The sequence below is a fragment of the Mytilus galloprovincialis genome, chromosome 6 (genome assembly GCF_965363235.1).
Source record: "Mytilus galloprovincialis chromosome 6, xbMytGall1.hap1.1, whole genome shotgun sequence".
NCBI lineage: Eukaryota > Metazoa > Mollusca > Bivalvia > Mytilida > Mytilidae > Mytilus > Mytilus galloprovincialis.
Window position 1 is genome coordinate 92,693,484 of NC_134843.1, and position 24,539 is coordinate 92,718,022.

The 24,539-nt window shown below is 30.2% G+C and overlaps 1 protein-coding gene across 3 annotated transcripts; it reads right to left on the reverse strand.

The window, feature by feature from the left end:
- Positions 1-871: 871 nt before the first annotated feature.
- On the reverse strand, positions 872-19,848 carry LOC143080738 (uncharacterized). 3 transcript variants are annotated; one of them, XM_076256738.1, is made up of 16 exons: positions 19,767-19,848; positions 12,767-12,913; positions 11,733-11,859; positions 11,233-11,405; positions 10,149-10,296; positions 9,897-9,998; positions 8,332-8,500; positions 7,820-7,851; positions 7,252-7,296; positions 6,800-6,838; positions 6,177-6,215; positions 5,505-5,546; positions 4,602-4,643; positions 3,187-3,228; positions 2,141-2,227; positions 872-1,268 (listed from the first exon to the last, which is right to left on the reverse strand). In XM_076256738.1, exons 1-16 carry the CDS (start codon positions 19,770-19,772, stop codon positions 1,132-1,134), a joined length of 1,377 nt encoding a protein of 458 aa, XP_076112853.1. In that variant the 5' UTR covers positions 19,773-19,848; the 3' UTR covers positions 872-1,131. The 3 variants fall into 3 exon arrangements, with proteins under 3 accessions (XP_076112853.1, XP_076112852.1, XP_076112851.1); XM_076256737.1 differs by lacking the exon at positions 19,767-19,848 and adding an exon at positions 19,009-19,115; XM_076256736.1 differs by lacking the exon at positions 19,767-19,848 and adding an exon at positions 19,004-19,115.
- Positions 19,849-24,539: the final 4,691 nt, after the last annotated feature.

A 24,539-nucleotide genomic window follows, 5' to 3' on the forward strand; every position in this document is an offset into this window, starting at 1 on the left:
GGACTTCAAATTTTATGTACCAAGAACCCCACTTTTGACTTCATCCAAACAGGGCGTTAGACAAGGGTCATTTATACAACACATTTTGTACATATTGTCTGAGATAATCTTCTTTTCTGTAGATTCTGAGTTCAAAAACAAGTAAAAGAACTAGATAAAGGCATAGAAACACAAGTATTGACACATGAAAGCCTGTCAGATAGAAAGTCAGGATGCCATGTATGCATCAGTATTGAAAAAGCCTTGAAATGCCTATTTTGACCATAAAATGCCAAAATTGGTCATTTTTGCAGATATTCTATTAAATAAAAGTTTAAATCCTTTAGTTTCATGCTATTTGACAAATTGACACCACCAAATCATTTAGGGAAGATGCCAAAGTACAGATTCTATATTTACAGACTTCACCTCTTAGGTCCGAGAACACAATTAATTCGTAGTGCATTTCTTTTAGAACATAAATGAAAATTAAAAAATTCCCACCTGCGCTTTCTCAATGAAATTTTTACAGTGTGTTGTACTACTTTTGGGACAAATTATATCAAAATTATAGAAAACTTCATCGCCTCTAACTCAAAATATGGACAATTTTGTGTTTAGGGTGTCTTGAAATCTTTTGACAGCTTCCGAAGTGCTAATTTTTAACCTTTTTCAGCTGGACCAAATCACTACTTTTCTGTAAAATTCTGGACCCAAATTTTTTTACAGTGTAATTTCACCCCCCTACTTACAATTTGAGGCATTAAACATGGAGAAATAAATTTGGAAGAGGTATAAAAATTATTGGCAAGTAACCCACTGTTAACACTAGGGACTATATTCGTGAACAACGAAAATCAAGGGACGACAATTGTGGTCTCGGACCGGCTGTTAAATATTAGATTGAGAATAAAAATCATAAATCATTATTGTAATTGTTTCAAATTACCATCACACATGATTGTGAAACAGGCAAAAGCATTTTAACTGTTAATTAAGTTTTCCAGATACCTAAAATGATATGAATCTTATATATTTTCATTCATATTTTTAGTACTTTTATTTCAAATCTTTCACCAAAAAAAAATTTTCATAGCTACTGCCTTTTTTAAATAATCATTACAAATATAAAAACTTAATTCTAAATTAATTTTACAAAGACACATTATTTTTAATGTTTGTTTGAGGCTCCCATGTTGGTTTAGCAAAGCCTTCCCATTTGATCAGGGCTTCTGTTTTCCCTCTTCTCACACGGGTTTTCAACACATTTTCGATGGCAAACAGTTCATCTGAGGATAAAAGAAATTATAAATTATTATCAAGAAAAGACAAATATAAATAACAAGGCAAACAGGTTAAAAAAATAACTTAATGGTTAGTTTATTGTATTAAACTTTTATTCATATACTTGTTTTAGAGAAAACTCATATATATTTTTTAATATAAAATTCTAAATTATTATCTTCCATCAGGTATTTGTTCTGAGATTCACAGACCACAGTATGCATGATATCCCAAGTAAAAAAAGTGTTTTCAATGCCTGCTTTTGTTAATTGTTTGTCAATGTAAATATGCTAGATGTCAGTCATCAGAAGGTTATCACAGACTTTAATTAGAAGACCTGTTTTCCAGATTGAGATTCAGATTCAAAATTTTATTATAGTATCACCACATACAAACATAACATATTGACATAGTAACATATAAAACATATAAAACATTTGCATTGTATGCACCAATCAAAAAAGATTTATGAGAGACTGTTTAAGACAAGTTTATATATACATACATTTAAATACATAACATCATATAAAATGAACACAATTCAAACTAAAACAATTTTCTTTCTTCATAGAACTATTGATATAAAATACTATTTCTTTGTATTAAAATACTGTTGCAGGTTTCGGCAACTATATGCGAAACATTTTCATTCTTAAATAAAAATATAAATTTTTCATTATCTGATAAAAGATTAAAATGTTCATCAAAATTTAAAGCTTCGTTTATCATTATTTGTCTTTTATTTTTTCAGAGGAGAAGATTTTTTAAAGTTACCAAACATGATGAACTAATTCAGTAAAATTGTCTTTAAAGGGCAATAACTCTATAAGAAGACATTTGTTAAGTAAAATTAATTTAAAACTAAAAAGATAAAAACCTTCTGTAGGGTTAACCAACTCTTGTGTTGATTCATCTAATAAGAGAGGACTTAACATCTCCACATCTTCTGATGATAACTCTGCACCTATATGAAGATGTAACAATTAATATTATATTTATACATCATAATGAATAGATATATATTTATTGTAATCAAATGGACCAACTGAGATACTTATACATCCAGCAGCCACTTTCATATTCATTTTAAATTTATAATTTTCAAGAGTTATTTAATTCTAAACCTGCATGGCTTAAGGAAAATTGCTACATTTCAAAATAAAAGCTTTTCATAATAATGTTATATTGATAGAGGATAAATAAGGGATTGACAAGAATGTGTCCATAGTACACAGATGCCCCACTCGCACTATTATTTCCTTGTTCAGTGGACCGTGAAATTGGGGTCAAAACGCTAATTTTGCATTAAAATTAGAAAGATCATATCATAGGGAACATGTGTGCTAAGTTTCAAGTTGATTGGACTTCAACTTCATCAAAAACTACCTTGACCAAACACTTTTACCTGATGAATGAATGGATGGACGGACGGACGGACGAACAAACGGACGAATGAACGGACGCACAGACCAGAAAACATAATGCCCCTCTACTATTGTAGGTGGGGCATAAAAAAGAAGTAAATTATTCTTACAGAAATATTTGTAAGTCATAATAGGAAATAGACAAAAATTGAGATGGGTTAGAGGGAGGGATTGAAAAACATTTTAAGTATAGATGTTCTATTAAAGCTTTAAAAGAAAAAAGAATGTGTCCATAGTGCACAGATGCCCCACTCACACTATCATTTTCTATGTTCAGTGGACTGTGAAATTGGGGGTCAAAACTCTAATTTAGCATTAAAATTAAAAAGATAATATCATAGGGAACATGTTTACTAAGTTTCAAGTTGATTGGACCTCAACTTCATCAAAAACTACCTTGATAAAAAAATTTAACCTGACATGGGACAGACCGACAGACCAGAAAACATAATGCCCCTCTTCTATCGTAGGTGGGACATGGAAATATTCTAAACAATACCTCTTTGACTTTCCACTGGTTTTTGCTTTTCTTTTTTTCCTTCTGAAAATATATATTATTCATTAGACCAAGAATCTCATATTTTTTTATCAAATATGTAGAGAAGCTTTGGAATACAACATATTTGCTGTATAAGGTGGTACCCAACACCATAACTAAAATAAAATTGGCTCGTTTGTTTTCATAAAATTTGGGCAAAATATCTACTTTGACATGTTGATAAAAATATAAAAATTTTGAGGAATTTGAACCACACAATTTACGGTAATAATTTGACTGGTTTGGTAGCAGTTTGACAAACACTAATTTTGATCATTGAGAAGCTTAATTTCTCTCAACTAATAATAAGTGATTAAAATGTTCAGCTAATTTTTTAAAGAGTTATCTCCCTGTAGTGTTGGGTACCACACTAAACCAATGGCAAGTTTAAATTTCATCTAATTTAAAATAAAATAAAAGATGTCTCATGTCAGATATCTTAAACAATCTAGTTTTTTCAAAAACCTTATAAACTTTATAAGATACCCTATATACAGTATATCTACTTTAGTGTTTTTGGGTTGTTTTTTTTGCCTATCCCCTGTCCCATGTGTGTTTTTCTGGAAAAGCCCTTATATACTTTATAGTATCAACTTTAATAAATACTATTTCTTGGCATCTCTATAAATACTAAAAACTATATATATAGCCGATAGCCCAGCAATACTGGTGGACCCCGATTTTATTAATATAAATATAATTGATAAACACAATATACATAAAGCATTTAACTATCAATGCATAATAAATTTATATTTCATTCAAGAATTTACTACATTATTAATAAGTAAATTGTGTTCAAAAATATTTTACTCTGTCATCAACGATCTCGCTGACCAGGAAAAACAAACAAAAACGAGTTAACTTGGTCAAACTCCATTTAACATGTAGTCAAAAAGACTACATTTTAAATAAAGTGGAAAATGTCGGAAACCTGTGTCCAAACCCCAATGTTCGGAGGAACGTCTCGAGAGTTTTACTTGGACAGTAAATAAAATAATTATTGGTACATCATAAAGTAATAAATTAACTTTCTCTTTAGTAAAATATATAAATCCTACTAAATACAAAATAGAGTAAAACATTTAATTGAAAAAGAACTTTATTTCACTGTTGTCCAGTCTGATGCTTGGCTAGAAGTGACCAACGAGGGAAATATTTCCACTTATCACGTGATATAAATATATCATACGTGTACTACAAAGTTCCCGTATCAATAGTATTCACTAGTACCGTTAGTACAGTAATTTCCCACTATACTATCGAACCGTGGGAAATTATAAAGATAGTTTTATATGACATCTTATATACATTTTTTAATCTTTAAAGAACCACATATCCTAAACAGTTTTAAAAGTGAAAATCATCAATCTCACCTCCATTGCTTTTCTTATATTCTTTTTTTCTTTTGTTTACATCTGAAAATATTCAGTTTTGTTTATATAATTTTAAGTGCAACAATGACACAGACATATGTATATATATATATATATAATGTATAATGTATAATGTATAATGACTCTAAATAACAGCCCAACAATGTGTATTGGTATTTATATTGATTTTGTTATCAATAAATTAAAAGCAAACTTAATATTAATATTATATACATATGCACATTTATGGATCTACAATCTGTCTTTACCTGTTTCTTGGCGTTGCACAAGGTCATGTTTTTCTCTGACTGTTTATGACGTCTTGACACTAAATCCATTGGATGTTGGATGTGTAATGATTGATAATTTAGTCTTAGATGCATGATTTTTTTATTAGTTGTTAGTGGCTTTGAACTAGCTGTCTGTAACTGTGAGTACTATCAGACCTGTACATAGTCTTTATGTTGTTGGAATGTATAAGTAGTCAGCCACATCCACTCTGTGTATTTGTTAGATGTATTTCTATTTGTATCCATATGATCGGAGTTAAGCCTTTTTCAACTGATTTTTATAGTTTATTCTTATGTTGTACTGTTACACCAATGTCCCAGGTTAGGGGAGGGTTGGGATTAGGGCCTTTTAAAGCTGACTATATGCTGGATGGATTTTGCTCATTGTTGAAGTCCATACAGTGACCTACAGTTGGTAATTTTTGTGTAATTTAGTCTCTTGTGAAGAGTTGTCTCATTGGCAATCACACCACATCTTCTTTTATTATATAATATGAAGCTAAGCATCATTTAAAATTGAAAAAAAATATCACATCTGCTTTATAGCAGAGGATCAACTCAAAGATGTAATATTTTGTTTCAACTGTTTCAGTATTAAAAAAATATAGCTTACCAGTGCTACATCCTGGTTTTTCAAATACATTACTTTTGCTAACTGTAAAAAATATAAACAAAACAACATATTATTTAATAAGCGTTTCCAATTTGAAAGTTAATAATTTTGATTATCTGTTCTTTGATAAATAGGACTATATAGTATAAGATAATATGTTGTATGTATTCAGATAGTTAACAGCAACTGGTTGTGGGGTAAGACTCAATGTTCAAGATCTTTTGTTTTGAATGAAGAGATGTAACATTGGCAATCATACTACATCTTATCAATCGCCAAATTGCTTTATATTGTGGCTTGCAGCTGATATTTAAATATATCAATATGCAGAAGACCTGATAATTGTTTATTGAATTTGATTTCTTAAGCACTTAAGTTTCTAGGTCAAATCACACTGTTTTTGATGATTTATGCCGTCTGCAAAGAAGTGAAAACTCTGGCTGTAGCATTGTGACATCCATTTTAAATAACGATGGCTGAAACATTGTGACATCACTATTAAACTCTGGTTAAGATGTAACAAACACGATACAGGATTTTCCTAAGCTGAGCAGGGTGATATCAGCATAGGGAAGTCGGATAAGAAATTATATACAACATATATCCTTTTTTTCTACTTCATATATACCAGTCAAACATTAATTTGTCACTAGTTCAGATTTTATACAATACCTCCATTGCTCTCTCTTTCTAGGTTTCTTTTTTTCACATCTGAAATCATAAATTACTTCTGAGACAACAGAAAAATAGAAAAGTATATTTCTTCAGTTAATTTTCAGTAATGTAATCTTTTTGTCTTGAAAAACTGATAACCATTAAAAATTATAAAAAAATGTGCAAAAATACAAAGATGATCTTGAAACTAAGTATAGAAACCTATATGCATAGATATGAGTAGAGACTTTGAATTGTATGAATTGTATATCAATGATAACTCATGTGTATTTGATTTAAATGTGTCATAAGAGCTTGTGGAATTTGTCATAAAAGGGCAATAACTCCTTTTTAGGCTTTATATTGGAAATTTGGTAATGTTGATTTATTTTAATATTTTATTTAGCTTATAATTTTCTCTGTTAATAGTTCCTCTCATTATATTCAAGATACTAGTAATCAACAACTAAAAAAATCGTTAATATCAACCTTAAAGAAGCTTGGGTTAATTAATATATATATTTATCTGAAAATTTAACACTATTATAGATCTCAAGCTGCTGCTGATTTTTATGAATTGCTGTTAGGCTTTCTGTTCATGTTTTTTTTTTAATTTTAGATTTTAACTTATTATACAATACCTCCTTTACTCTTTCCTTTTGATTTTCTTTTTTCTACATCTGAAATCAAAAAAATACTTTTGAGACAAAAGAAAATTAGGAAAGTTCTCAGTATTGTATTTCTTCTCAAATATAAACCTTGCTGTATAAAATTTAATCTACAAATACCCTGTCAGATTGGCTATAAATAATTTTTAGAAACATAGGTCAAAATCTGCATATTAACCCTATGTTCTGTGGCTATCTTAGTTAGTTGGCTGGTTCATAAGATATATTTATAAAACTAGACAATCTAAAGGTGATTTAATTCAAATTTTGGTTCAATTTAGCCCAGTAGTTTCAAAGGAGAAGATTTTTGTAAAACTTAACATACAACAACAGATGACAACAGATGTTGTCGACCAACTGATGACAGACCTGAGATGTTACTTTAGGTCAGAGAGGGTTATCTGAAAATTAAAAGTATAAATTACCTTCCCCTGATATTGATGCTTTATTTTCAACAGTGTCTCCATTTGCTGAAAATCAATTAAATATATTAATCTTGATTGTTATTAATAATTTATGATTCAATTGAAAAATATGTAATTTGTTTTCTCTTTTTAATATTTTTTTTTGAAGAACATTGAAAACTAGTTTTTTTAAGTGTTTTTTTTTTTTTTTTTTTGCCTTGATGTTACCTGATTTCATTCAATTTTATATAATATGTATTTCATGGTCTCAAAACATGAATGAACAGTTCTAAATAATGTGGTCTTTTGGGCAGTAAATAATGCAGTTTATTGGACTCAGCTATTTCAATAACATTGAAACCAAATTGCAAACTGACAAGCAAAAACAAATAAAATATACAAAAAATTATGTCTGACAGTCTTATGAACATTTAACATCTTTTATTTTGGTATCTAGCAATCCTTAAAAAATTTGAAGACTATTTAGAGAATATTGATGATTTCATATAAAAATGGTAGATTTGTTTTCCTAGGGGCCAATTAAATAGCCTTATTATACCTTCTTCTTTGATATATAATCATTACTTACAATTCACAACATCTTCTGTTAGTTCTTTATTCCTATGAAAGCAGAACATAATAAAACAAGTGTCCAAATTTTGCAATGACTTAATTTTGATCACTGTCAATTGTATATATTATTTGTTCATTGTTTTGAAAATTAACAAAGTTGTTAGGTTTCATTTAAATAGGTTTTGCAATATGTTAAGTGACTTTTTAAGATTGGTAATCCTTTTTTCTTACCATTTTAATATGTTCTAAGCCATTAATTTCTATTTCTTTTTACAAAATAAATACTAGCAATCAATACTTTAAAAAAAGCTCTTAACAAAATGTACTTTTATTTTGAATATAAAAACACACGACAATATCAATAAAACTTAAGTGCTTAAGAACTGTAAAATTCATATCATCATAAAATATAACTGTACATTAACTTGTTATATAAATGTTCAAGAAATCATGTTAAAAGCTCACTCTACGCTTTGTGTTAAGTGAACTCAAAATATGAGTTTTATAGAAGTTATATTTATTTAATACCTGATCTGAAATTTCATCTCTGTTTTCAACAACTCCTTCAGAGTCTCTTTTCCATAAGATGATGGGTCTTTCAAGGTAATGCCCTCTGGCAATCCTTCAACTTCTACCAATATATTCCCTGCTGTAATTTCCTTGTACGGAACTTGGGTTGCCAATTTAGTTGAAATGGCTAAAGTAGAATATAAGAATAACATTTATAATTTTGTTTATTTTATTATATATTTTCGATTTATAATATAATTTGGGTTTTTTTTATTTCAAAAGTAACATTTCCTGATCCAATCAAGCTTTCACACATATCTGTTTGAAGATTTTGAAAATAGATTAATACATGATTTATTTTTGTTAACTGAAACCCCAACTAATTTGAATATCTTGTATAAATATCAAGCATTTATTGTTAAGTCTTTAGTGTTTTTTCTCTTTCTTATTTTCCACTAAATTTTTGGTAATTGTTCTTAGTGTCTTATTTCTATTTTCTCTAATTCTTCGGCAATTTATCCCTTTCCCAACCCATTGATTATCAAAATTTAATCAACGTGTGGTTCATTTGATCTCAGTACTTCATTGGTCGAAATTTAATTATGACGTCACATTGTCTTGCTTTCCCTAGAATTCTCTATTGTGATGTCATGAAAAAAGGCGACCATGCCTGATGACGTCTTATATAAAGAACACAATTTTTTGCAGAACATTGTAAAGAAAGTATCCATTTTGACTAAATTTCGTCTAAAAATCATTAGAGAAACAGATTCCACCACTATATCTCGTGTAATACGATATTTATCCACTCTCGACAGTTAAATTTTAAATATTTAAAACACTCGGCAAGCCTCGTGTTTTAAATTTGAAAATTTAACTGTCTCGAGTGGATAAATATCGTATTACACTCGATGCAGTGGTAGAATCTATATATCTCATCTTGTATTTGATTTTACGTTTTTCTCTTTTTCTTAAATGTACTTATGTCGACTAGCTGTCACTTGATGTATTATGTTTTTTTTTCATGGGATATAATACATTTTGTTTGCCTCTGCTTTTATTCTTATGATGTTTCAATATATGTAACAATAAATGACAACCACTGAACAACATGCTCTTGACTTATAACAGGTGCATGTAAATTGCAGTAGGTTACAATTGCTTGGTTTCTACAAATGCTGAGTACATGTATATAAATGTTTGTTCAAATATTTTTTTCAACTAAGCTATTTGAGGAGTGATCACTATTATAGTATTTTTTTATTTATTTATTTTTGGTGTTTTAATGCCTCTTTTAAGCACCCCTTTTGGGCTATTTCCTGCAGTCAGTTTTTAGTGGTGGATGAAGCTGTAGTACCCAGAGAAAACCATCGACCTTCGATAGAAAAACTGATTATCTTAGTCAATTGAGATTGGAGTCAAGTTCCCAGCATAAGTGAGATTCAAACTCACATTAACCTCAGTGCTGACTGGCTTCACTGTTATAGTATAAATGAACTCAAAAATACATCAACAGAGAGTCATATTCTTTTTATTAAACACCTAAAATTTGTAAAACTTTTGACTGTATCTAACTTACATACCCCAAGCTGCATTAAAATGCTTTCTCACAAGCTGTCTTAGCTCTTTCTTTTCTTCTTCATTGCAGATAGTTTGATCAGGTTTTGTAGCTTTAATTTTTTTTCCTGAAATAAATTACCTACATTGTAATAAAAAAATAAACATAAAGTGTGATCCATTAGGTCACAGGTACATATTATTGATATTTCAAACTAGGTAAGGTCAAAATATTACTTATAAATCGAAAAAAATATGATAAATGTAATAAATTTTACCTGAAACGAACAAAATAAATTTCTCTTGCAGGTCAAAATCAAAAAATGGGGCAGCATCTTGTGTACCAAAGAAATCAGGTGCTGCCTCCTTCTCCCTATCACAGCCTAATCCACAAACTGCATATCCAATGGAATCCAAAGTTTGACACTGAAAATACATGTATAAATCAGTAAAGTTTATGATCATTGGGATAGAATTAAAATGAATATCTGAGGCCTTTTCATTCATTAATGATGGATTATTGCCTTTTTGGGGGGTTGGTGGGGTGGGGGTTGAAAAAAAATACTTTGGCATTGCTGAAATAACTGAAAATAAATATAACAAATTTAGTATACCAAAGAGGTTCTGTTCCCAAATCTATACAGGACAACACAGTAAAATGGCTGTGTTACAGTAAAACATTTTTAACAAAATCTTACCAAGAAGAAATCTTGTTTCACCCAATAGTTTTGTTGTGAAAATAAGTTTCATACAACAAAGGATTAACCTCAATGTAAAAAATAATTGTGATATTCAAGTTTGCATTTTTACTTGTACCTATATATAGATTTGCAAAATTTAAAATCAACCTAAGTGAATTAAGCTATTATTAAAAGAGGTTTGATAATTCAAAACCTTATAATTATTTTAATTTACTGATCTACTCTGAGATAGTTGCAATCTATGTAAAACATACCTTTGACCTAAATAGAATTCCATCTCTCTCTAACTTCTATTTGCCTTAATCAAATGGAATGACACATATTACCACAACACATTGGATGGCAATTTTGAATTAGGGTGGATTGACTTTTTTGGTTCTAGAGTTATGTCCCTTTTTAACTTAATATGCCAGCATGCTATATGCATGGATACATTCTCAATTTATTAAATAACACAACTCATTCAGCTAATCCATATTTTCAATTGTGTAAGTGTTTCAGTTCAATTTTTGATAAATTTAGCAGCTTGTTATAATCAGACTATCTATTTTATTAGGATTACTAATAATAACAGTTAATATTATACAGTTGAAATCGATAGGCAACACAGAACAAAATGGTACCCTTATAATTGCTGAAGGTTAAAATAATTAACACTTACAGCCTGGCCAATAATGTTAAGCTGTGCTGATATCACAGCCTCCCTAGGCTTTCCTTTATAGGGATCAAGCCTAATCTGCTGTGCATCTTCCCTGAAGACCTCCTTTTCTCTCTCGTCTAATTTTCCCCACTCATTTGCAATATGTTTGCAATATGTGGGACCATCCATTGTTCCTGAAATAAATAAACAAGTCCTTTCAGTTCAGAATTAAGATGTCAAATTATTAGATACATAATTATGTGCAGACAAGTTTTGTTTTTAGCCATTAATAAATGCAATTTGTCTGTTATTTTTATGTTCCGTTAAATATGTTTAGTAAATTTATAAGTGTAAAAGTTGGTTCTACTGGGGAAAAAATGTGTTTCTTGCAATGCTGCTAAAATTATATATATGGTTTAACAAAAAATGTAAACGTCTAAAATAATCAACTTCAAACTGCATGGCATTATTATGTTCAAAGCCAAAAAACAATATAAAAAACAAAGAAACTAAAAACAAACCCCTTTTAACTGTTTTAGCAAACAAGGCATAGGAATTGGTCCCTGTTGTTATTGCTGCCTTTCTTTTCATAGGTTTACCCTCTCCATTTTCTCGTCTTTCTTTGGCATTTCTATTGCCAATCCATTCCTTAAATATTTTTAAACTGAATTCACATTGACAGGAAGTAATAAGGTAGATACAGTATATAATTAATAAACTAAGTATAAAGAAACTAATTTTGAAAGATGAATCTTATGACAATTGAATAAGAATGGAAACGGGGAATAAGCAAATACATGTAACGGATAAGATACTCATATATATGTTAATTTTTTACATGAAATATTATACAATGTGAACAAATAAAGTTTTCACTTAGTGAAATGTGAATAACTCTTAAATAGCGAAAAACATATACTTAATTATTTTACAAATTACAGGCTGTCACAAAAAACTTTTTTTGGGGTAAATTTAAAATTGATGATTAGTTAAATACTGCCATTAATAGTTGTTATTCTTTGACCAATAAGCGTATTTAAAAATAAGCTGTATTAAAATTGATTGACTATTCATGAGAGAGAAATATGATTGTCTGTTCAGTATAATCCAAACAAATGGCTAACCATTGTTGTCATTTGTGTTTTTACTAACTAACCTTTATTCTAAATATAAAGTCAATATATAAATCATGAAACAAATGAAACAAAAAATAGTCTTAAAAAACTGAAAAGCTAAATTATCTGGAAAAAAAGTAAATTGCACTTTTGTAATTTGCTACATACTTATCTTGAACAAACAGGTTTTAAAGTACATTAAAGCATATAATTACACACTACTTTGTGAACAAATGATATTTTAAAAATAAAATGATTGGTAGATTTCATTTTGTTTGATCAGATGTAACTTTTATTTTCTGAAGATTTTCTCTCTTACTATTTTCAAAATGCCTCAAAAGGCAAATTGTGTTAAAAATAATCTAAATTAGCATATCTAATTGATGCATTAATCATAAAAGACTGCCTGAAAGAATTATGTATAAAATTCTAGTATTTACCTTGACCCTCTCTGTTGAAATTGCCAAAGAATTGGCAACTTCCTCTATCTCATCCTTACATCTTTTTCCGGCATACTTCATTCCCCCTTTCCAGGCTTCCTCCAACTTCACATTCATATTATGTGAATAATCTTCTCTTGATCTCTTCTAAAATAGATGCATTTACTAAGTAAAACTTTATGATATTAAATAAAAGATGTTTGGAGTTTGCGTTTATTAAAATACTTGTCTTAGTAAGAGTAAAAAGAGCTGCATCACAAAATGTTCTGTCTAATGTAAACTTTAATTATTGCATAAAGTCACAAAAAGAATACAACACAATGGGTGCCACATGTGCCAAATGTAGAGCAAGAATTATGCTTACCCTTCTGGAGCACCATCTGAGGTCCCCCAGTTTTTGGTGGGGGTTTGTGTTTCTCAGTCTTTAGTTTTTCTATGTTGTGTTTCGTGAAGTATTGTTTGTCTGTCTCTTTTTAAACCATGGCATTGTTGTACAAAAATGTGATTCACATGGAAGGTTAATGAGCTGTAAAGCTGAGGTTTTACCCACCATTTTTCTCATGCAGATAATGCTAACCCAAGTCATTAATAATTGTTTCACAATTTATATTTTTCACAGATTTTATTTCCAGTTTCAACTTTTGATCTGTTCTTTGTATGAATATGAATCTGACAAGACACTGAACCTGAAGCAAACATCATTCCATCCTTTAGATTTTGATGTTTTTGTTTTTAACCTTGTTATAAGATTTGATGCACTTTTTACAATATAGGATCAGATTAATAAAAATGTACTGTCACGGTGTCACCTTGCAATAGTGAACAAGAATGTTAAAAAAAAGTCTCTGCATCTTGGTCTTAAGTGCAAAGCAGGGCCAATATTCATTAGATTTTGATGTTTTTGTTAACTCCAAATATTTCATCAATATTGATCCAGTTGTTAAGGAGGAGTTGTGCTTAAGAGACTTGATGCCACATATTGCTATATTTAAATTAAGTACCAGTTCAATTATCTCCTTGAAAAAATTCTGACAAGAATTATTCTCAAACCAGTTTAATATAACTGATTCATATAATTATTCCACTGTAGGCTTGACCTTCAACCAGTTAAATATATATACAAAGTGGTGGTGTGATCTTCATTTCCTGTGAAACTGGTGCTAGGGTGCATCATATGATTGCAGTTTAATTTTTGCACTACATTGATGGCCTTAATATGAATAACTTTGAGATGAAGAACAGCAATAAAAACAGTTCTCTTTTGCTTTTTGGGGTTAAATTAACAATCTTGACTGGCTGGTAAGTCCTCGCACTGTCAGCTTTGTGAGCATTTAAATATTTACATTGATGGTGTGATCTTCATTTCCTGTCAAACTGGTGCTTGGGTCCATAAGATTGCAGTTTAATTCTTGCTCTTCATTGATGGCCTTACAATGAATGACTTTGAGATGAAGAACAGCAATAAAAACAGTTCTCTTTTGCTTTTTGTGATTTGTCCAGTGTATTGCAGATTAATTTTTGCTCTATCTGATGGCCTCAATATGAGTGATTTTGAGATGAAGAACAGCAATAAAAACATTCTCCTTTACTTTTGTGATTTGTCCTGTATATTTTTTATGTATGGATTGTGTATTATCAACTGATATTATACCCATGGACAATAACCTTTCTTTTCAATTATATTGACTATTTCATCAAGAACAGTGATCTGTTTTTTTTGAAAAAAAACAAAGTTTCAAGGATTAAGTTTTTATTTCTAAAAGAAATATCATATTATTTATGTCATGTATATACAGTTGTACAAAGAGTTTGTTTGGACTTTGAATATAAAGTTATTCAAAAGAACTTAAATCTGAAACTAGAGAGATAGTTAAAAAAAAAACAGACAGACAAGTTATTCTATAGCAAAGTTCTGTATTTCATTTAAGTTTAAATTGTTCACATATTCTTTTTCCATTCAATGCCACTTTTAGTCATTTCAAAAAGGGCAAGTGATTCTACATGTATAAATGTATAAAGAGTGAACAAGGAAGTTGATGAGAGATGAGGGAAAATGCTATATATATATATATGTTCCGGACCATATGAGTATCTGGACCATATGAGTATACTTGTTTGGTTATGAACGGGTCGGACCATATGAGTATTTGGACCATATAGGTACTTTCGATTATAAATGAAAAAAGTTTTACTACATCGAGGCATGATTCTAACAAAATGAATAAAATAAAAATTGCTATTATGAATTATGAAGTATTAATTAAGACAATTAAACATATTATGAAAATTGAAAATGAAAAAGTCATCAATGGAATTTAGGCATGTACGTTTAAGGTGATATTTACTTCCACACGGAACCATTGTTTTCCTGCATTTTTTTCTTCTTTTTTGCGGCTGCATGAAACGGTACATGATACAAATTGAAAGCTTCTCTCCTTTATATATTGTCTGAATCTGGGCGTTTCTGTTTTATTTCCTTTGTTATTGTTGAATAAAAATGACTTTATCCTGCTGACTTTACATCTGTGAGCAGAACAGTTGATTTTAGCTAAGAATTTGGTGAAATTTTATTCCCAAGTCGCCATAGTGTACGACAAATTGATAATGACCATGTTTAATTGTGGTCAATATAATTTGTTTGTGAGTAAAATTCACTTGGTCATTCGTCTTCACTTTATTTAATTAATTAATTAATCGTGTAACAATTACGACCATTTTACTCAAAAACTAAAAGAAATCATTATCAAAATCTCATTTTTTTTTTAAATCGAAGGGTCATACCTAAAAAAAATATTATTATAGATTTCTATATTCATCGTTTTGGTAAACCGGACCATACGCGTACGGCTATGACCATACCCGTATGGTCGGACCATATGAGCATATGCATATGGTCATGACCATACGCGTATGGTCCAGATACTCATATGGTCCGGAACATATATACACATGTACATGTATCTTAGTCATTTGAATATTCCCAACAAATTTGAATGAAGCTTTGAATTCAAGTTGAAGATAAATTAAGCTACATGTATCATCACATTCATTTTTAATTATTATATATATATATATATAAATACAATTACACAAATGTACGTAGTTTTATTAACCTTTGTACTGATTAAGGTATTCAGGCCTGTGCATTCATAAAAATTTAAAGTGCGATAATATGTACAGTTCAGTGTTCATATACATGTAGCTTAAAGTACTGAACATTTATAACACATTCAAATAAAAATCAATATCTTCTCTGAAATCATCTTCATGAACATCTGAAAAGTTTGTAGATTATCAGTAAAAAGTTAAAGTGATACATGCATGTATCGTGTCTTAAGAAAGTTAAGTATGACATGTACACTATTAGAAATATTCATGTTTATATTTGGAAAACATTCAATACATGTAATTTAACCAATAAACACATTTCAACATGTAAATGTAAAGTTAAAAGCACCACTTATTATGATTTAAGCATTCAAAACTAGCATTCCAAATAGTGGACACAGTTGAGTGTGGGTAGTATTTATGGATTATGAGTATTGCATAAATCTGTGAGTCAACTCACAAAGGATACTCCCCATGGCAGTATGGCATATTTACTAATCTGTATTCAAGCTTGACACAGCTCTGAATTTGGATTGTGATTAAATATTTAACACAGTACAGGTTTCTGACACAGAATGAATGTTCAACTACTATTGATGAGTTTAAAGAAAAGGAATACACATACATTTACAATTTTACATACTGCTATATTAAACTGAAAGAACATATAAAATAAATAATGATTAGAGATATCTTATTGTATCTCCTTTGCATATTCTATGTAAGTGTGTGGAAACAAACAAAAAATAACTACATCTAAATATAATCTATATAAAGTAAGTAAATTATCCCCTTTACATATTTAAGACCAAGAATATCTTCCTTTATGAACATTATCTTTTTATTTACTGGAACTGTGTTAAGTTTCATAAATATTGCTACAGCCATCTAGGAGGAGTTGTACTTACAAGACCTAGTGCCACATATTGTGGTTTTTAAACTAAGTAATTTCAATTATCTCCCTTGAAAAAATCTGACCAGAAATATCCTCCTTTATGCACCAGTGGCAGATCCAGAACTTTTCATAAAGGGGGCCCGCTGAGTGACCTAAGGGGGGCCCGCTCCAGTCATGCTTCAGTGATTCCCTATATAATCAACCAAATTTTTCCCACGAAAGGGGGGGGGGGCCCGGCCCCCAGCCCCCCCCCCCCTGGATCCGCCTATGTGCACATCTACAGGTTGTGTACAACAACTGTGTAAAGTTTCATCAATATTGATAAACATTTAGGAGTAATTACACTTACAAGACTTGTTGCCATTTATTGCTATATCAGTCAGGGAACTTACTGAAATAAGTGATTTTTAAATCACTTATTTAAGTAGCAAATTCAAAGTTTTGTCACAAATTGGGATTTTGTAGTTTTTTCAAAATTTTAAACACATAGGTTTAAATAATATCTTTTAATTAGTAAAATTGAAAAAAAATGAACTTTTTGCTTCTTTTAAGTAGCAAGTTTATGCCTTTGATGCTATCATTTAGCTGAAAATTCTATTTTAGTTGAAAAAATGCTATAATAATGGCTTTACATAATGAACTGATACTTTCTTAACAGATTTTTCCCAGCAGTGGGAGTATTTTTCCTGTAAAGTTCAAGGTTTCATCTTTCAGATTATGTAATAAAATTCTACTGTTCGCGATAAAAATTTCACTGTTCGGGGGTGTTGAAATTAGTGGGGGTTATTAAAATAATGATACTTAAATAAGTGATTTTTGGAAAGGAAATTGAGGTATGATACTTAAACAAGTGATTTTTATGTCATTATCCTAGATTCAGTACAAGGTCATCACCTGAAATGACCTGGTCATCCTAGACAACACAGATGTTGGTTCTGATAAGTTTAGAAACATAATTAGTCCCTGGATCATTTGTATTCTATATTTAAAGCTACAATAAGATTAAATCACTTCTTCTAGTGATTAATTTGTACTACTCAAATAGGTGATTATTAAAGAAAGACAACTCTTACTTGCAACTTTTATGGAAATAATGTTACTAAAACCAGTGATTTAGAAAATCACTCATTTAAGTAAGTCCCCTGATGACTGTATATTAAACTAAGTAAATTCAGTTATCTCCCTTGAAATAATTCCAACCAGAAATATTTTCCTTCTTGCACATCTTCAGGTTATGTACTACAATTGTGTAAAGTTTCATCAATATTGGTTCATCCATTAAGGAATAGTAGCGCTTACAAGATCGAAATATGGACAAACAGACAGGGTGAGGTCTAATTATTCATATAAATAAAAAACAAAAAAAATATCCACAGTAAACATCTTCATCAGTCAAGGTGCTACACATTACGACATTTAAATGTATGCACCACTAATGTGTCAAGTGTCTAAATTTAATCTTAGCATCAGGTTCTAATAAGATCTGTGAGTGGTGAGGAGCTATCCTTAGAGTGTGCTGAGTTTTCAAAAATAAGTGGGTCTAAAATGTTCCAATCTCTGATGGTGTTTGGTATGAAGATGTACTTGTAGTATCTGTTCTTGCATACATGATATATATGTAAAATTTGTCTCTACATGTTTTATGGTTGTTCCTGGTGTTTGATACAATGTGTGTCATTGGGATGTTTGCTTTACCATTTAGTGTAGCAATATATTTTTGTTTTCTCTTATTCTATCTTTTACTGATTTCTAGTTTAGATCTTTTAGTATCTGTGTCATCAAGCCTTCTTCTGGAGTAAGTAACTAAGTTATTGTTATAGTTTATATTATTGTTGTCATTATCACATCAAAACTTTGATATTAAGAATTACAATGATTTTTCTTTAAACTTTCCACCAGTAACATCCATAGTTTTTTTTTAAATTCTCCATTTCCATGTACATAACTAGAATAACAGTTACATGTACTGAGTTAGATGTAACATCTATGGTTACATTACACTTAAATCATACATCTGTCTACATTTCAAATATGTGCATCACGATCCTCCACTAAATAGCAACATTTTAAACTATTTATTTCTAAAGATGATCTCCACGACGGTCACCAGTCACTGAGTCTGTAACAGAACTAAACTTGTTTTGTACTTGTAGAGTGATGACTATTACTTTTAATTTTATTGAATATATTTCTCCATCTGACTAGGGACGTTTATAAATTATATAAGTCCTGACCTCACATCTATAAAATTGTGTCCATACTGTGAAATTATGTACAAATTGCCTTCAAAGTTTCCAACTTTTCAATTCATTATGTGGTTTTAAAATTGGTCAACCAATGTCAACCTGTGTCTACAAAACGCATAAATGATATAGATGATTTACGTTATCCGTAATACCCAAAAACCGACAACGGACGAAAATTACGTGTATGGCATTGCACGAATAATAAGCAGATTTAACCCTTAGTTATCTAAGACATATAAATTTTATCAATATTTTTATATTAACATTGTTAAACGAATAAGAGTTTTATCATGGAGCCATCCTTATACATGTTCAACACTGGAATTGATCAATATTGCGAACACGAATCTATCATAACGTCACTGAACGGACTCCCGTTTCAGACAGCACACTGAGAAGTCTGAGATTATGAAAGATGACTATCAATAAACATATAAGAAAGTAAAGACGCTAAACTCATTTGAACTTCACTTCAGGCTGCATCATTTTAAAATCTTATTAATGATTTTAATAGGCCTTGATTATCATACTGTACAGCATATTTAACAAAAATCTGAGAAAAAGTATTTGAATATTGTCAATTAGGAGACGTTTTGATAAATCTTTACAATGAGTCAATGCGTTCTATGTAAAGAAAATAATAAAGGCACAATGCTGACTGTGCTTTTCTTTTCGAAATTGATAGAATAAATGAATATGCAGAGTAATTATGTAAATGATATTTATCAGAAGTGTAAGGTCTTTAAGTTACCATCATTTTTACTGTAGATCTGAAACTGTAACAAATGTCGAAAATTAAATATTCGTGCTTTTTATACTTCCATGGAATGGTTTTTAAATTGCAAGGAAGGCTTTCATTGGATGGCTTCTGATGCTGAATATTCTAAAACAAATCCGGATGATAAGCGGAATCAAAGTATATGTTGTTAGTGCTATCAGTGGTAACATCTGTACTGTACAGTATGAAAGTCGGCCGTTGTTAGTGGTACTACCACACTAACATCACTAATAGATTCCTGATAGTAGTAGCTAACATAACAGGATCGGGTGAATATTGGATATTAGTGGTCATATCAGTACTGAAATCTATGACAATTTTATAATAAATAAATACAATATTTATAGAGCGCATTATATAATAACAAAAATTACTCTAAGCGCTTCACATTTAAAAAATAAAGTAAAAAATACAAAAATACATAAAACATAGATAACAAAGCATTAATTTAAAAGAATCAAACAAGCATATAAGATATATGTACTTAAAAAAGAAAAAGGAAATAAAAGAAATGAAAAATGCATGTACCCTAAAATATACAAACCAAAATAATCCTTAAAAGCAGTACGAAATAAATGAGTCTTGAGTTGCTTTTTAAAAACATCTAAAGAATGTACACTCCGTAAAGACGATGGCAAATTGTTCCAGAGTGTAGGTGCAGCCTTGTCAAAACGCCTCTCACCGTAGCTTAAACATTGTCTATGACCGTTGGTTTTCCCGTTTGAATGGTTTTACACAAGTAATGTTGGGGCCCTTTATAGCTTTTAGTTCGGTGTGAGCCAAGGCTTCGTGTTGATGGCCGCACATTGACCTATAATGGTTTAATTTTATAAATTGTTATTTGGATGGATAGTTATCTCATTGGCACTCATACCACATCTTCCTATATCTATCTAGTCTTGTCGTGTCTGACCACAATCACTAGTTTGGGCACCCATAAAACTATTAAGTTTGAATATTCTAAAAGTAATGTTTGGTATTTTGATATTAATGGTATCGTTTAGATTGTAACATTTTAATTTCCTTAAGTTTCATCACGTCATACAAATTTTAATACATTAACAAAATATGCATGTATAAAAATAAAAAAAAATCCTATTATACAGTTATAAGCCTTTATAGAATGAGAACAAAACAGTTATGTTCACTATCTTTTTGCAATATTTAACCCGGTAAGTCTCCTTAATTCTACATACTGGTATTAAAATGGTAAATCGATTTAATACAGAGCATATAATGAATTCCCATTAGTTCAACAAAAAACAAACTATTGACCGTTCGAAAAGTTGTGTAACGTTAACATCATTGCCAGTGACTGATGACGTAAACACCCAAACACAATAGTGTGGTCGACCTTTTATCAAATTGAAGTCTATATCAGGTTAAATGATGTAATTTTCAAATTTTATGCCGATGCCACAAAAAATCGGGAAATATGTCTTGTTTGGGTAAATCTTTCTCCAGCTTTAGCAGAAATTTTACAGAATTGTTCTACTTTGTAAATTGTTTGCGCAAACAGAGCAATGGGGTGATTTTTTAAATTTTGTTTTATCATTTTTAAATTTAAAACAAAAGATAAAAATGTTTAACCTTTGTCGCACATACTTTAAAATTGAATTTGATGGACGTGACCTTTCGGTCTTATTAACGTTGATTAGATATGGCAGTTATCATATATTCATTTTTGAATTAATCCTTTTAAGTAGTAAATAAACGGTGAAAAAACATATACAAAATTCAAAATGACTCAGTTTTAGCACTTTTATTTGCCATGCATTTTGACCGTGAATGATCAAAATTTAAATGGATACAAAAATGCTTTAAATGACATATAAGACTAGTTGAAACAGGTTCAAGCTTTGCATACATTTTCGTGAAAATATATAATAAAGGGCTGCGCTTTAGCGCATGATACGCCCGTTGCTCTTTTAACTTGTCTTTTATGCTTTAAATGAATTTAATTTATATGATCAACTAGAAAGAGTGTGAGCCCTGTCAAATACCCCCCCCCCCCCCCAAATAATAAATAAAAATACTCAAAAAAATTGGCACTATTAAGGTCAATAGATATAAACAATTTATCAAAGTTGCATAAAATTTTTGTGAAAGTGTTAGTTATTGTCCCAAAATTGGAAAATCCCCCCTTTTTTAAGCATAAAAATTCATAACACGGAAATGTAAAATCTGAAATTTATAAAAATTGAAAGGGAGCTTACATCAATAGACATAAACAATTCACCAAAGTTTCATGGACATTGGTGAAAGCCTTTTTGAGTTATTGTCCGAAGTGTTGACGACGGACCCCCTATTTTATGAATAAAGCCCCATAAATCCAAAACTTAAAATCTGAAATTAAAAAAAAACGAAAGGGAGCTTACGTCAATAGATATAAACAATTCACTTAAGTTTCATGGAAATTGGTGAAAGTGTTTTTGAGTTATTGTCCGAAGTGTGGACGACGGACCCCCTTTTTTTATGAAATAAAGCCCCATAAATCCAAAACTTAAAATCTGAAATTAAAAAAAAACGAAAGGGAGCTTATGTCAATAGATATAAACAGATCACTTAAGTTTCATGGAAATTGGTGAAAGTGTTTGTGAGTTATTGTCCGAAGTGTGGACGACGGACCCCCTTTTTTTATGAATAAAGCCCCATAAATCCAAAACTTAAAATCTGAAATAAAAAAAAAAACGAAAGGGAGCTTACGTCAATAGATATAAACAATTCACTTAAGTTTCATGGAAATTGGTGAAAGTGTTTTTGAGTTATTGTCCGAAGTGTGGACGACGGACGGACGGACGAACAACGGTATACCATAATACGTCCCGTCTAAAAGACGGGCGTATAAAAACGATACTAGGAATTATTTCAACACTAAACAAATCGTATATGTGAAGCGCTTTTATAGATTTTCCTTCCTCAGGAATACTGAAACCCACACTGGATAATTATGACCAAATGAGACCTTTAAAGAATAGCCAACATACTTAAATGTTTCTTTTTCAAGAGATGGAACCTTAGTCTCTAAATGTATAAGCACTGATCGCTGGGGAAATAATTTCTATGATAATACCGATATTGACAAAGTCTGATGCATCCGATGCCCTTTTACTAAAATGTTTCTAAATAATCATAGGAAGTTAATGCCAAAACACTGACCATTGGAAGGATAACGCGCGTCTGGGGTAATAACTTATAATCCTGGTACCTTTGATAACTATTTACCCATATTCTGACTATTTTAATTATTGTGTCTGTTTAGTTAACGCATCAATGTAAATATAACGGAACTTGATGAGACTGTCACCAAAGTGAGAGGGTTAGCGCTATAAAACCAGGTTTAATCTACCATTTTCTACATTTGAAAATGCCTGTACAAAGTCAGGAATATGACAGTTCTTGTCCATTCCGTTTTTGATGCGTTTTGTTATTTGATTTTGCCATGTGATTATGGACTTTCCGAATTGATTTTCCTCTAAGTTCAGTAATTTTGTGATTTTACTTTTTAGTCTAACCATACTATGTCCGAATCACATGCTAAAGACTGATATATGATGCTGAAAATAACATGGTGTGCATAATTTGCACAAAATGATAACTTGTACACATCATATACATTAAAAAGTTAATCATCTTTATAGATAGTATACTTTTGTATTTTAGTTTCCTGTCTATTCAGTCGTTTATTGTATTGTATTTGTGTTTGAGTTTAATTAAAGAATGGATTTGATATTGGTCAAATCGCTTTCATCGATTTTATTTTAATCTAAAATAGATATTTTTCTATTATCTGTGTATTTAAATAATATCTATAAAGATATGGAGATAAAAAAAACACACAATCATTTTAATAAAGGCAACAGTAGTATACCGCTGTTCAAAACTCATAAATCCATGGACAAAAATCAAAATCGGGGTAACAAACTAAAACTGAGGCAAACGCATTAAATATCAGAGGAGAACAACGACACAACATTAAAATGTAACACACACAGAAACGGATTAAGCATTAGACAAAATCCTATGAGAATAACAAATATAACATCAAAACCAAATACATGAATTTGGGATAGATAAGTACCGTGACACGTCTTATAGTAATGTGAATTAACACTCCAAATTAAGAGAAAACAAACGACACAACGGAAACACAACGTTAAAATGTAACACACAGAAACGAACTATAATATAACAATGGCCATATTCCTGACTTGGTACAGGACATTTTTAAAGGAAAAGTGGTGGGTTGAACCTGGTTTTGTGGCATGTCAACCCTCGCACTTTAATGGCAATGTTTAATATAACATTACAATGACAATACAATATTACAGGACTACAATACAAATAAATAGGAGAACGTATTATGCAAAGAAAAACATGAATAATAGATAACAAAAGGCATCAGGTTTAAAATGCAATACGCCAAAAACGCGCCTCGTCCACACAAGACTTGCAAGTGACGCCCAGATATAAAAGTTCGAAAGTAAAAAAAAGTACAATGTTGTACAGCACTGAGGACCTAAAGATGAAAAAGGTTGTGCCAAATACGAGAAATTACGAAATTAAGAAAAACATTATAATAAGAAATAATAATTGAAATCGAAAACACAGACCATTAACGGTACATTGATGGAATTCCATACTCTGACTAATTCACATATTTAACTAATGTCTTATTCTGTAAATAACAGATTTGTATAAATTACATCGTTAAAACCGCTTTTATCATTTTATTTTAAGCTAAAA

Coding starts and splice junctions, on each gene's coding strand:
- LOC143080738 (XM_076256738.1), bottom strand. Junction 10,297..11,232: donor TTAACATTATTGGCCAGGCT/GTAAGTGTTAAT, acceptor ATGTATTTTCAG/TGTCAAACTTTGGATTCCAT. Junction 7,297..7,819: donor AACAGAAGATGTTGTGAATT/GTAAGTAATGAT, acceptor ATTGATTTTCAG/CAAATGGAGACACTGTTGAA.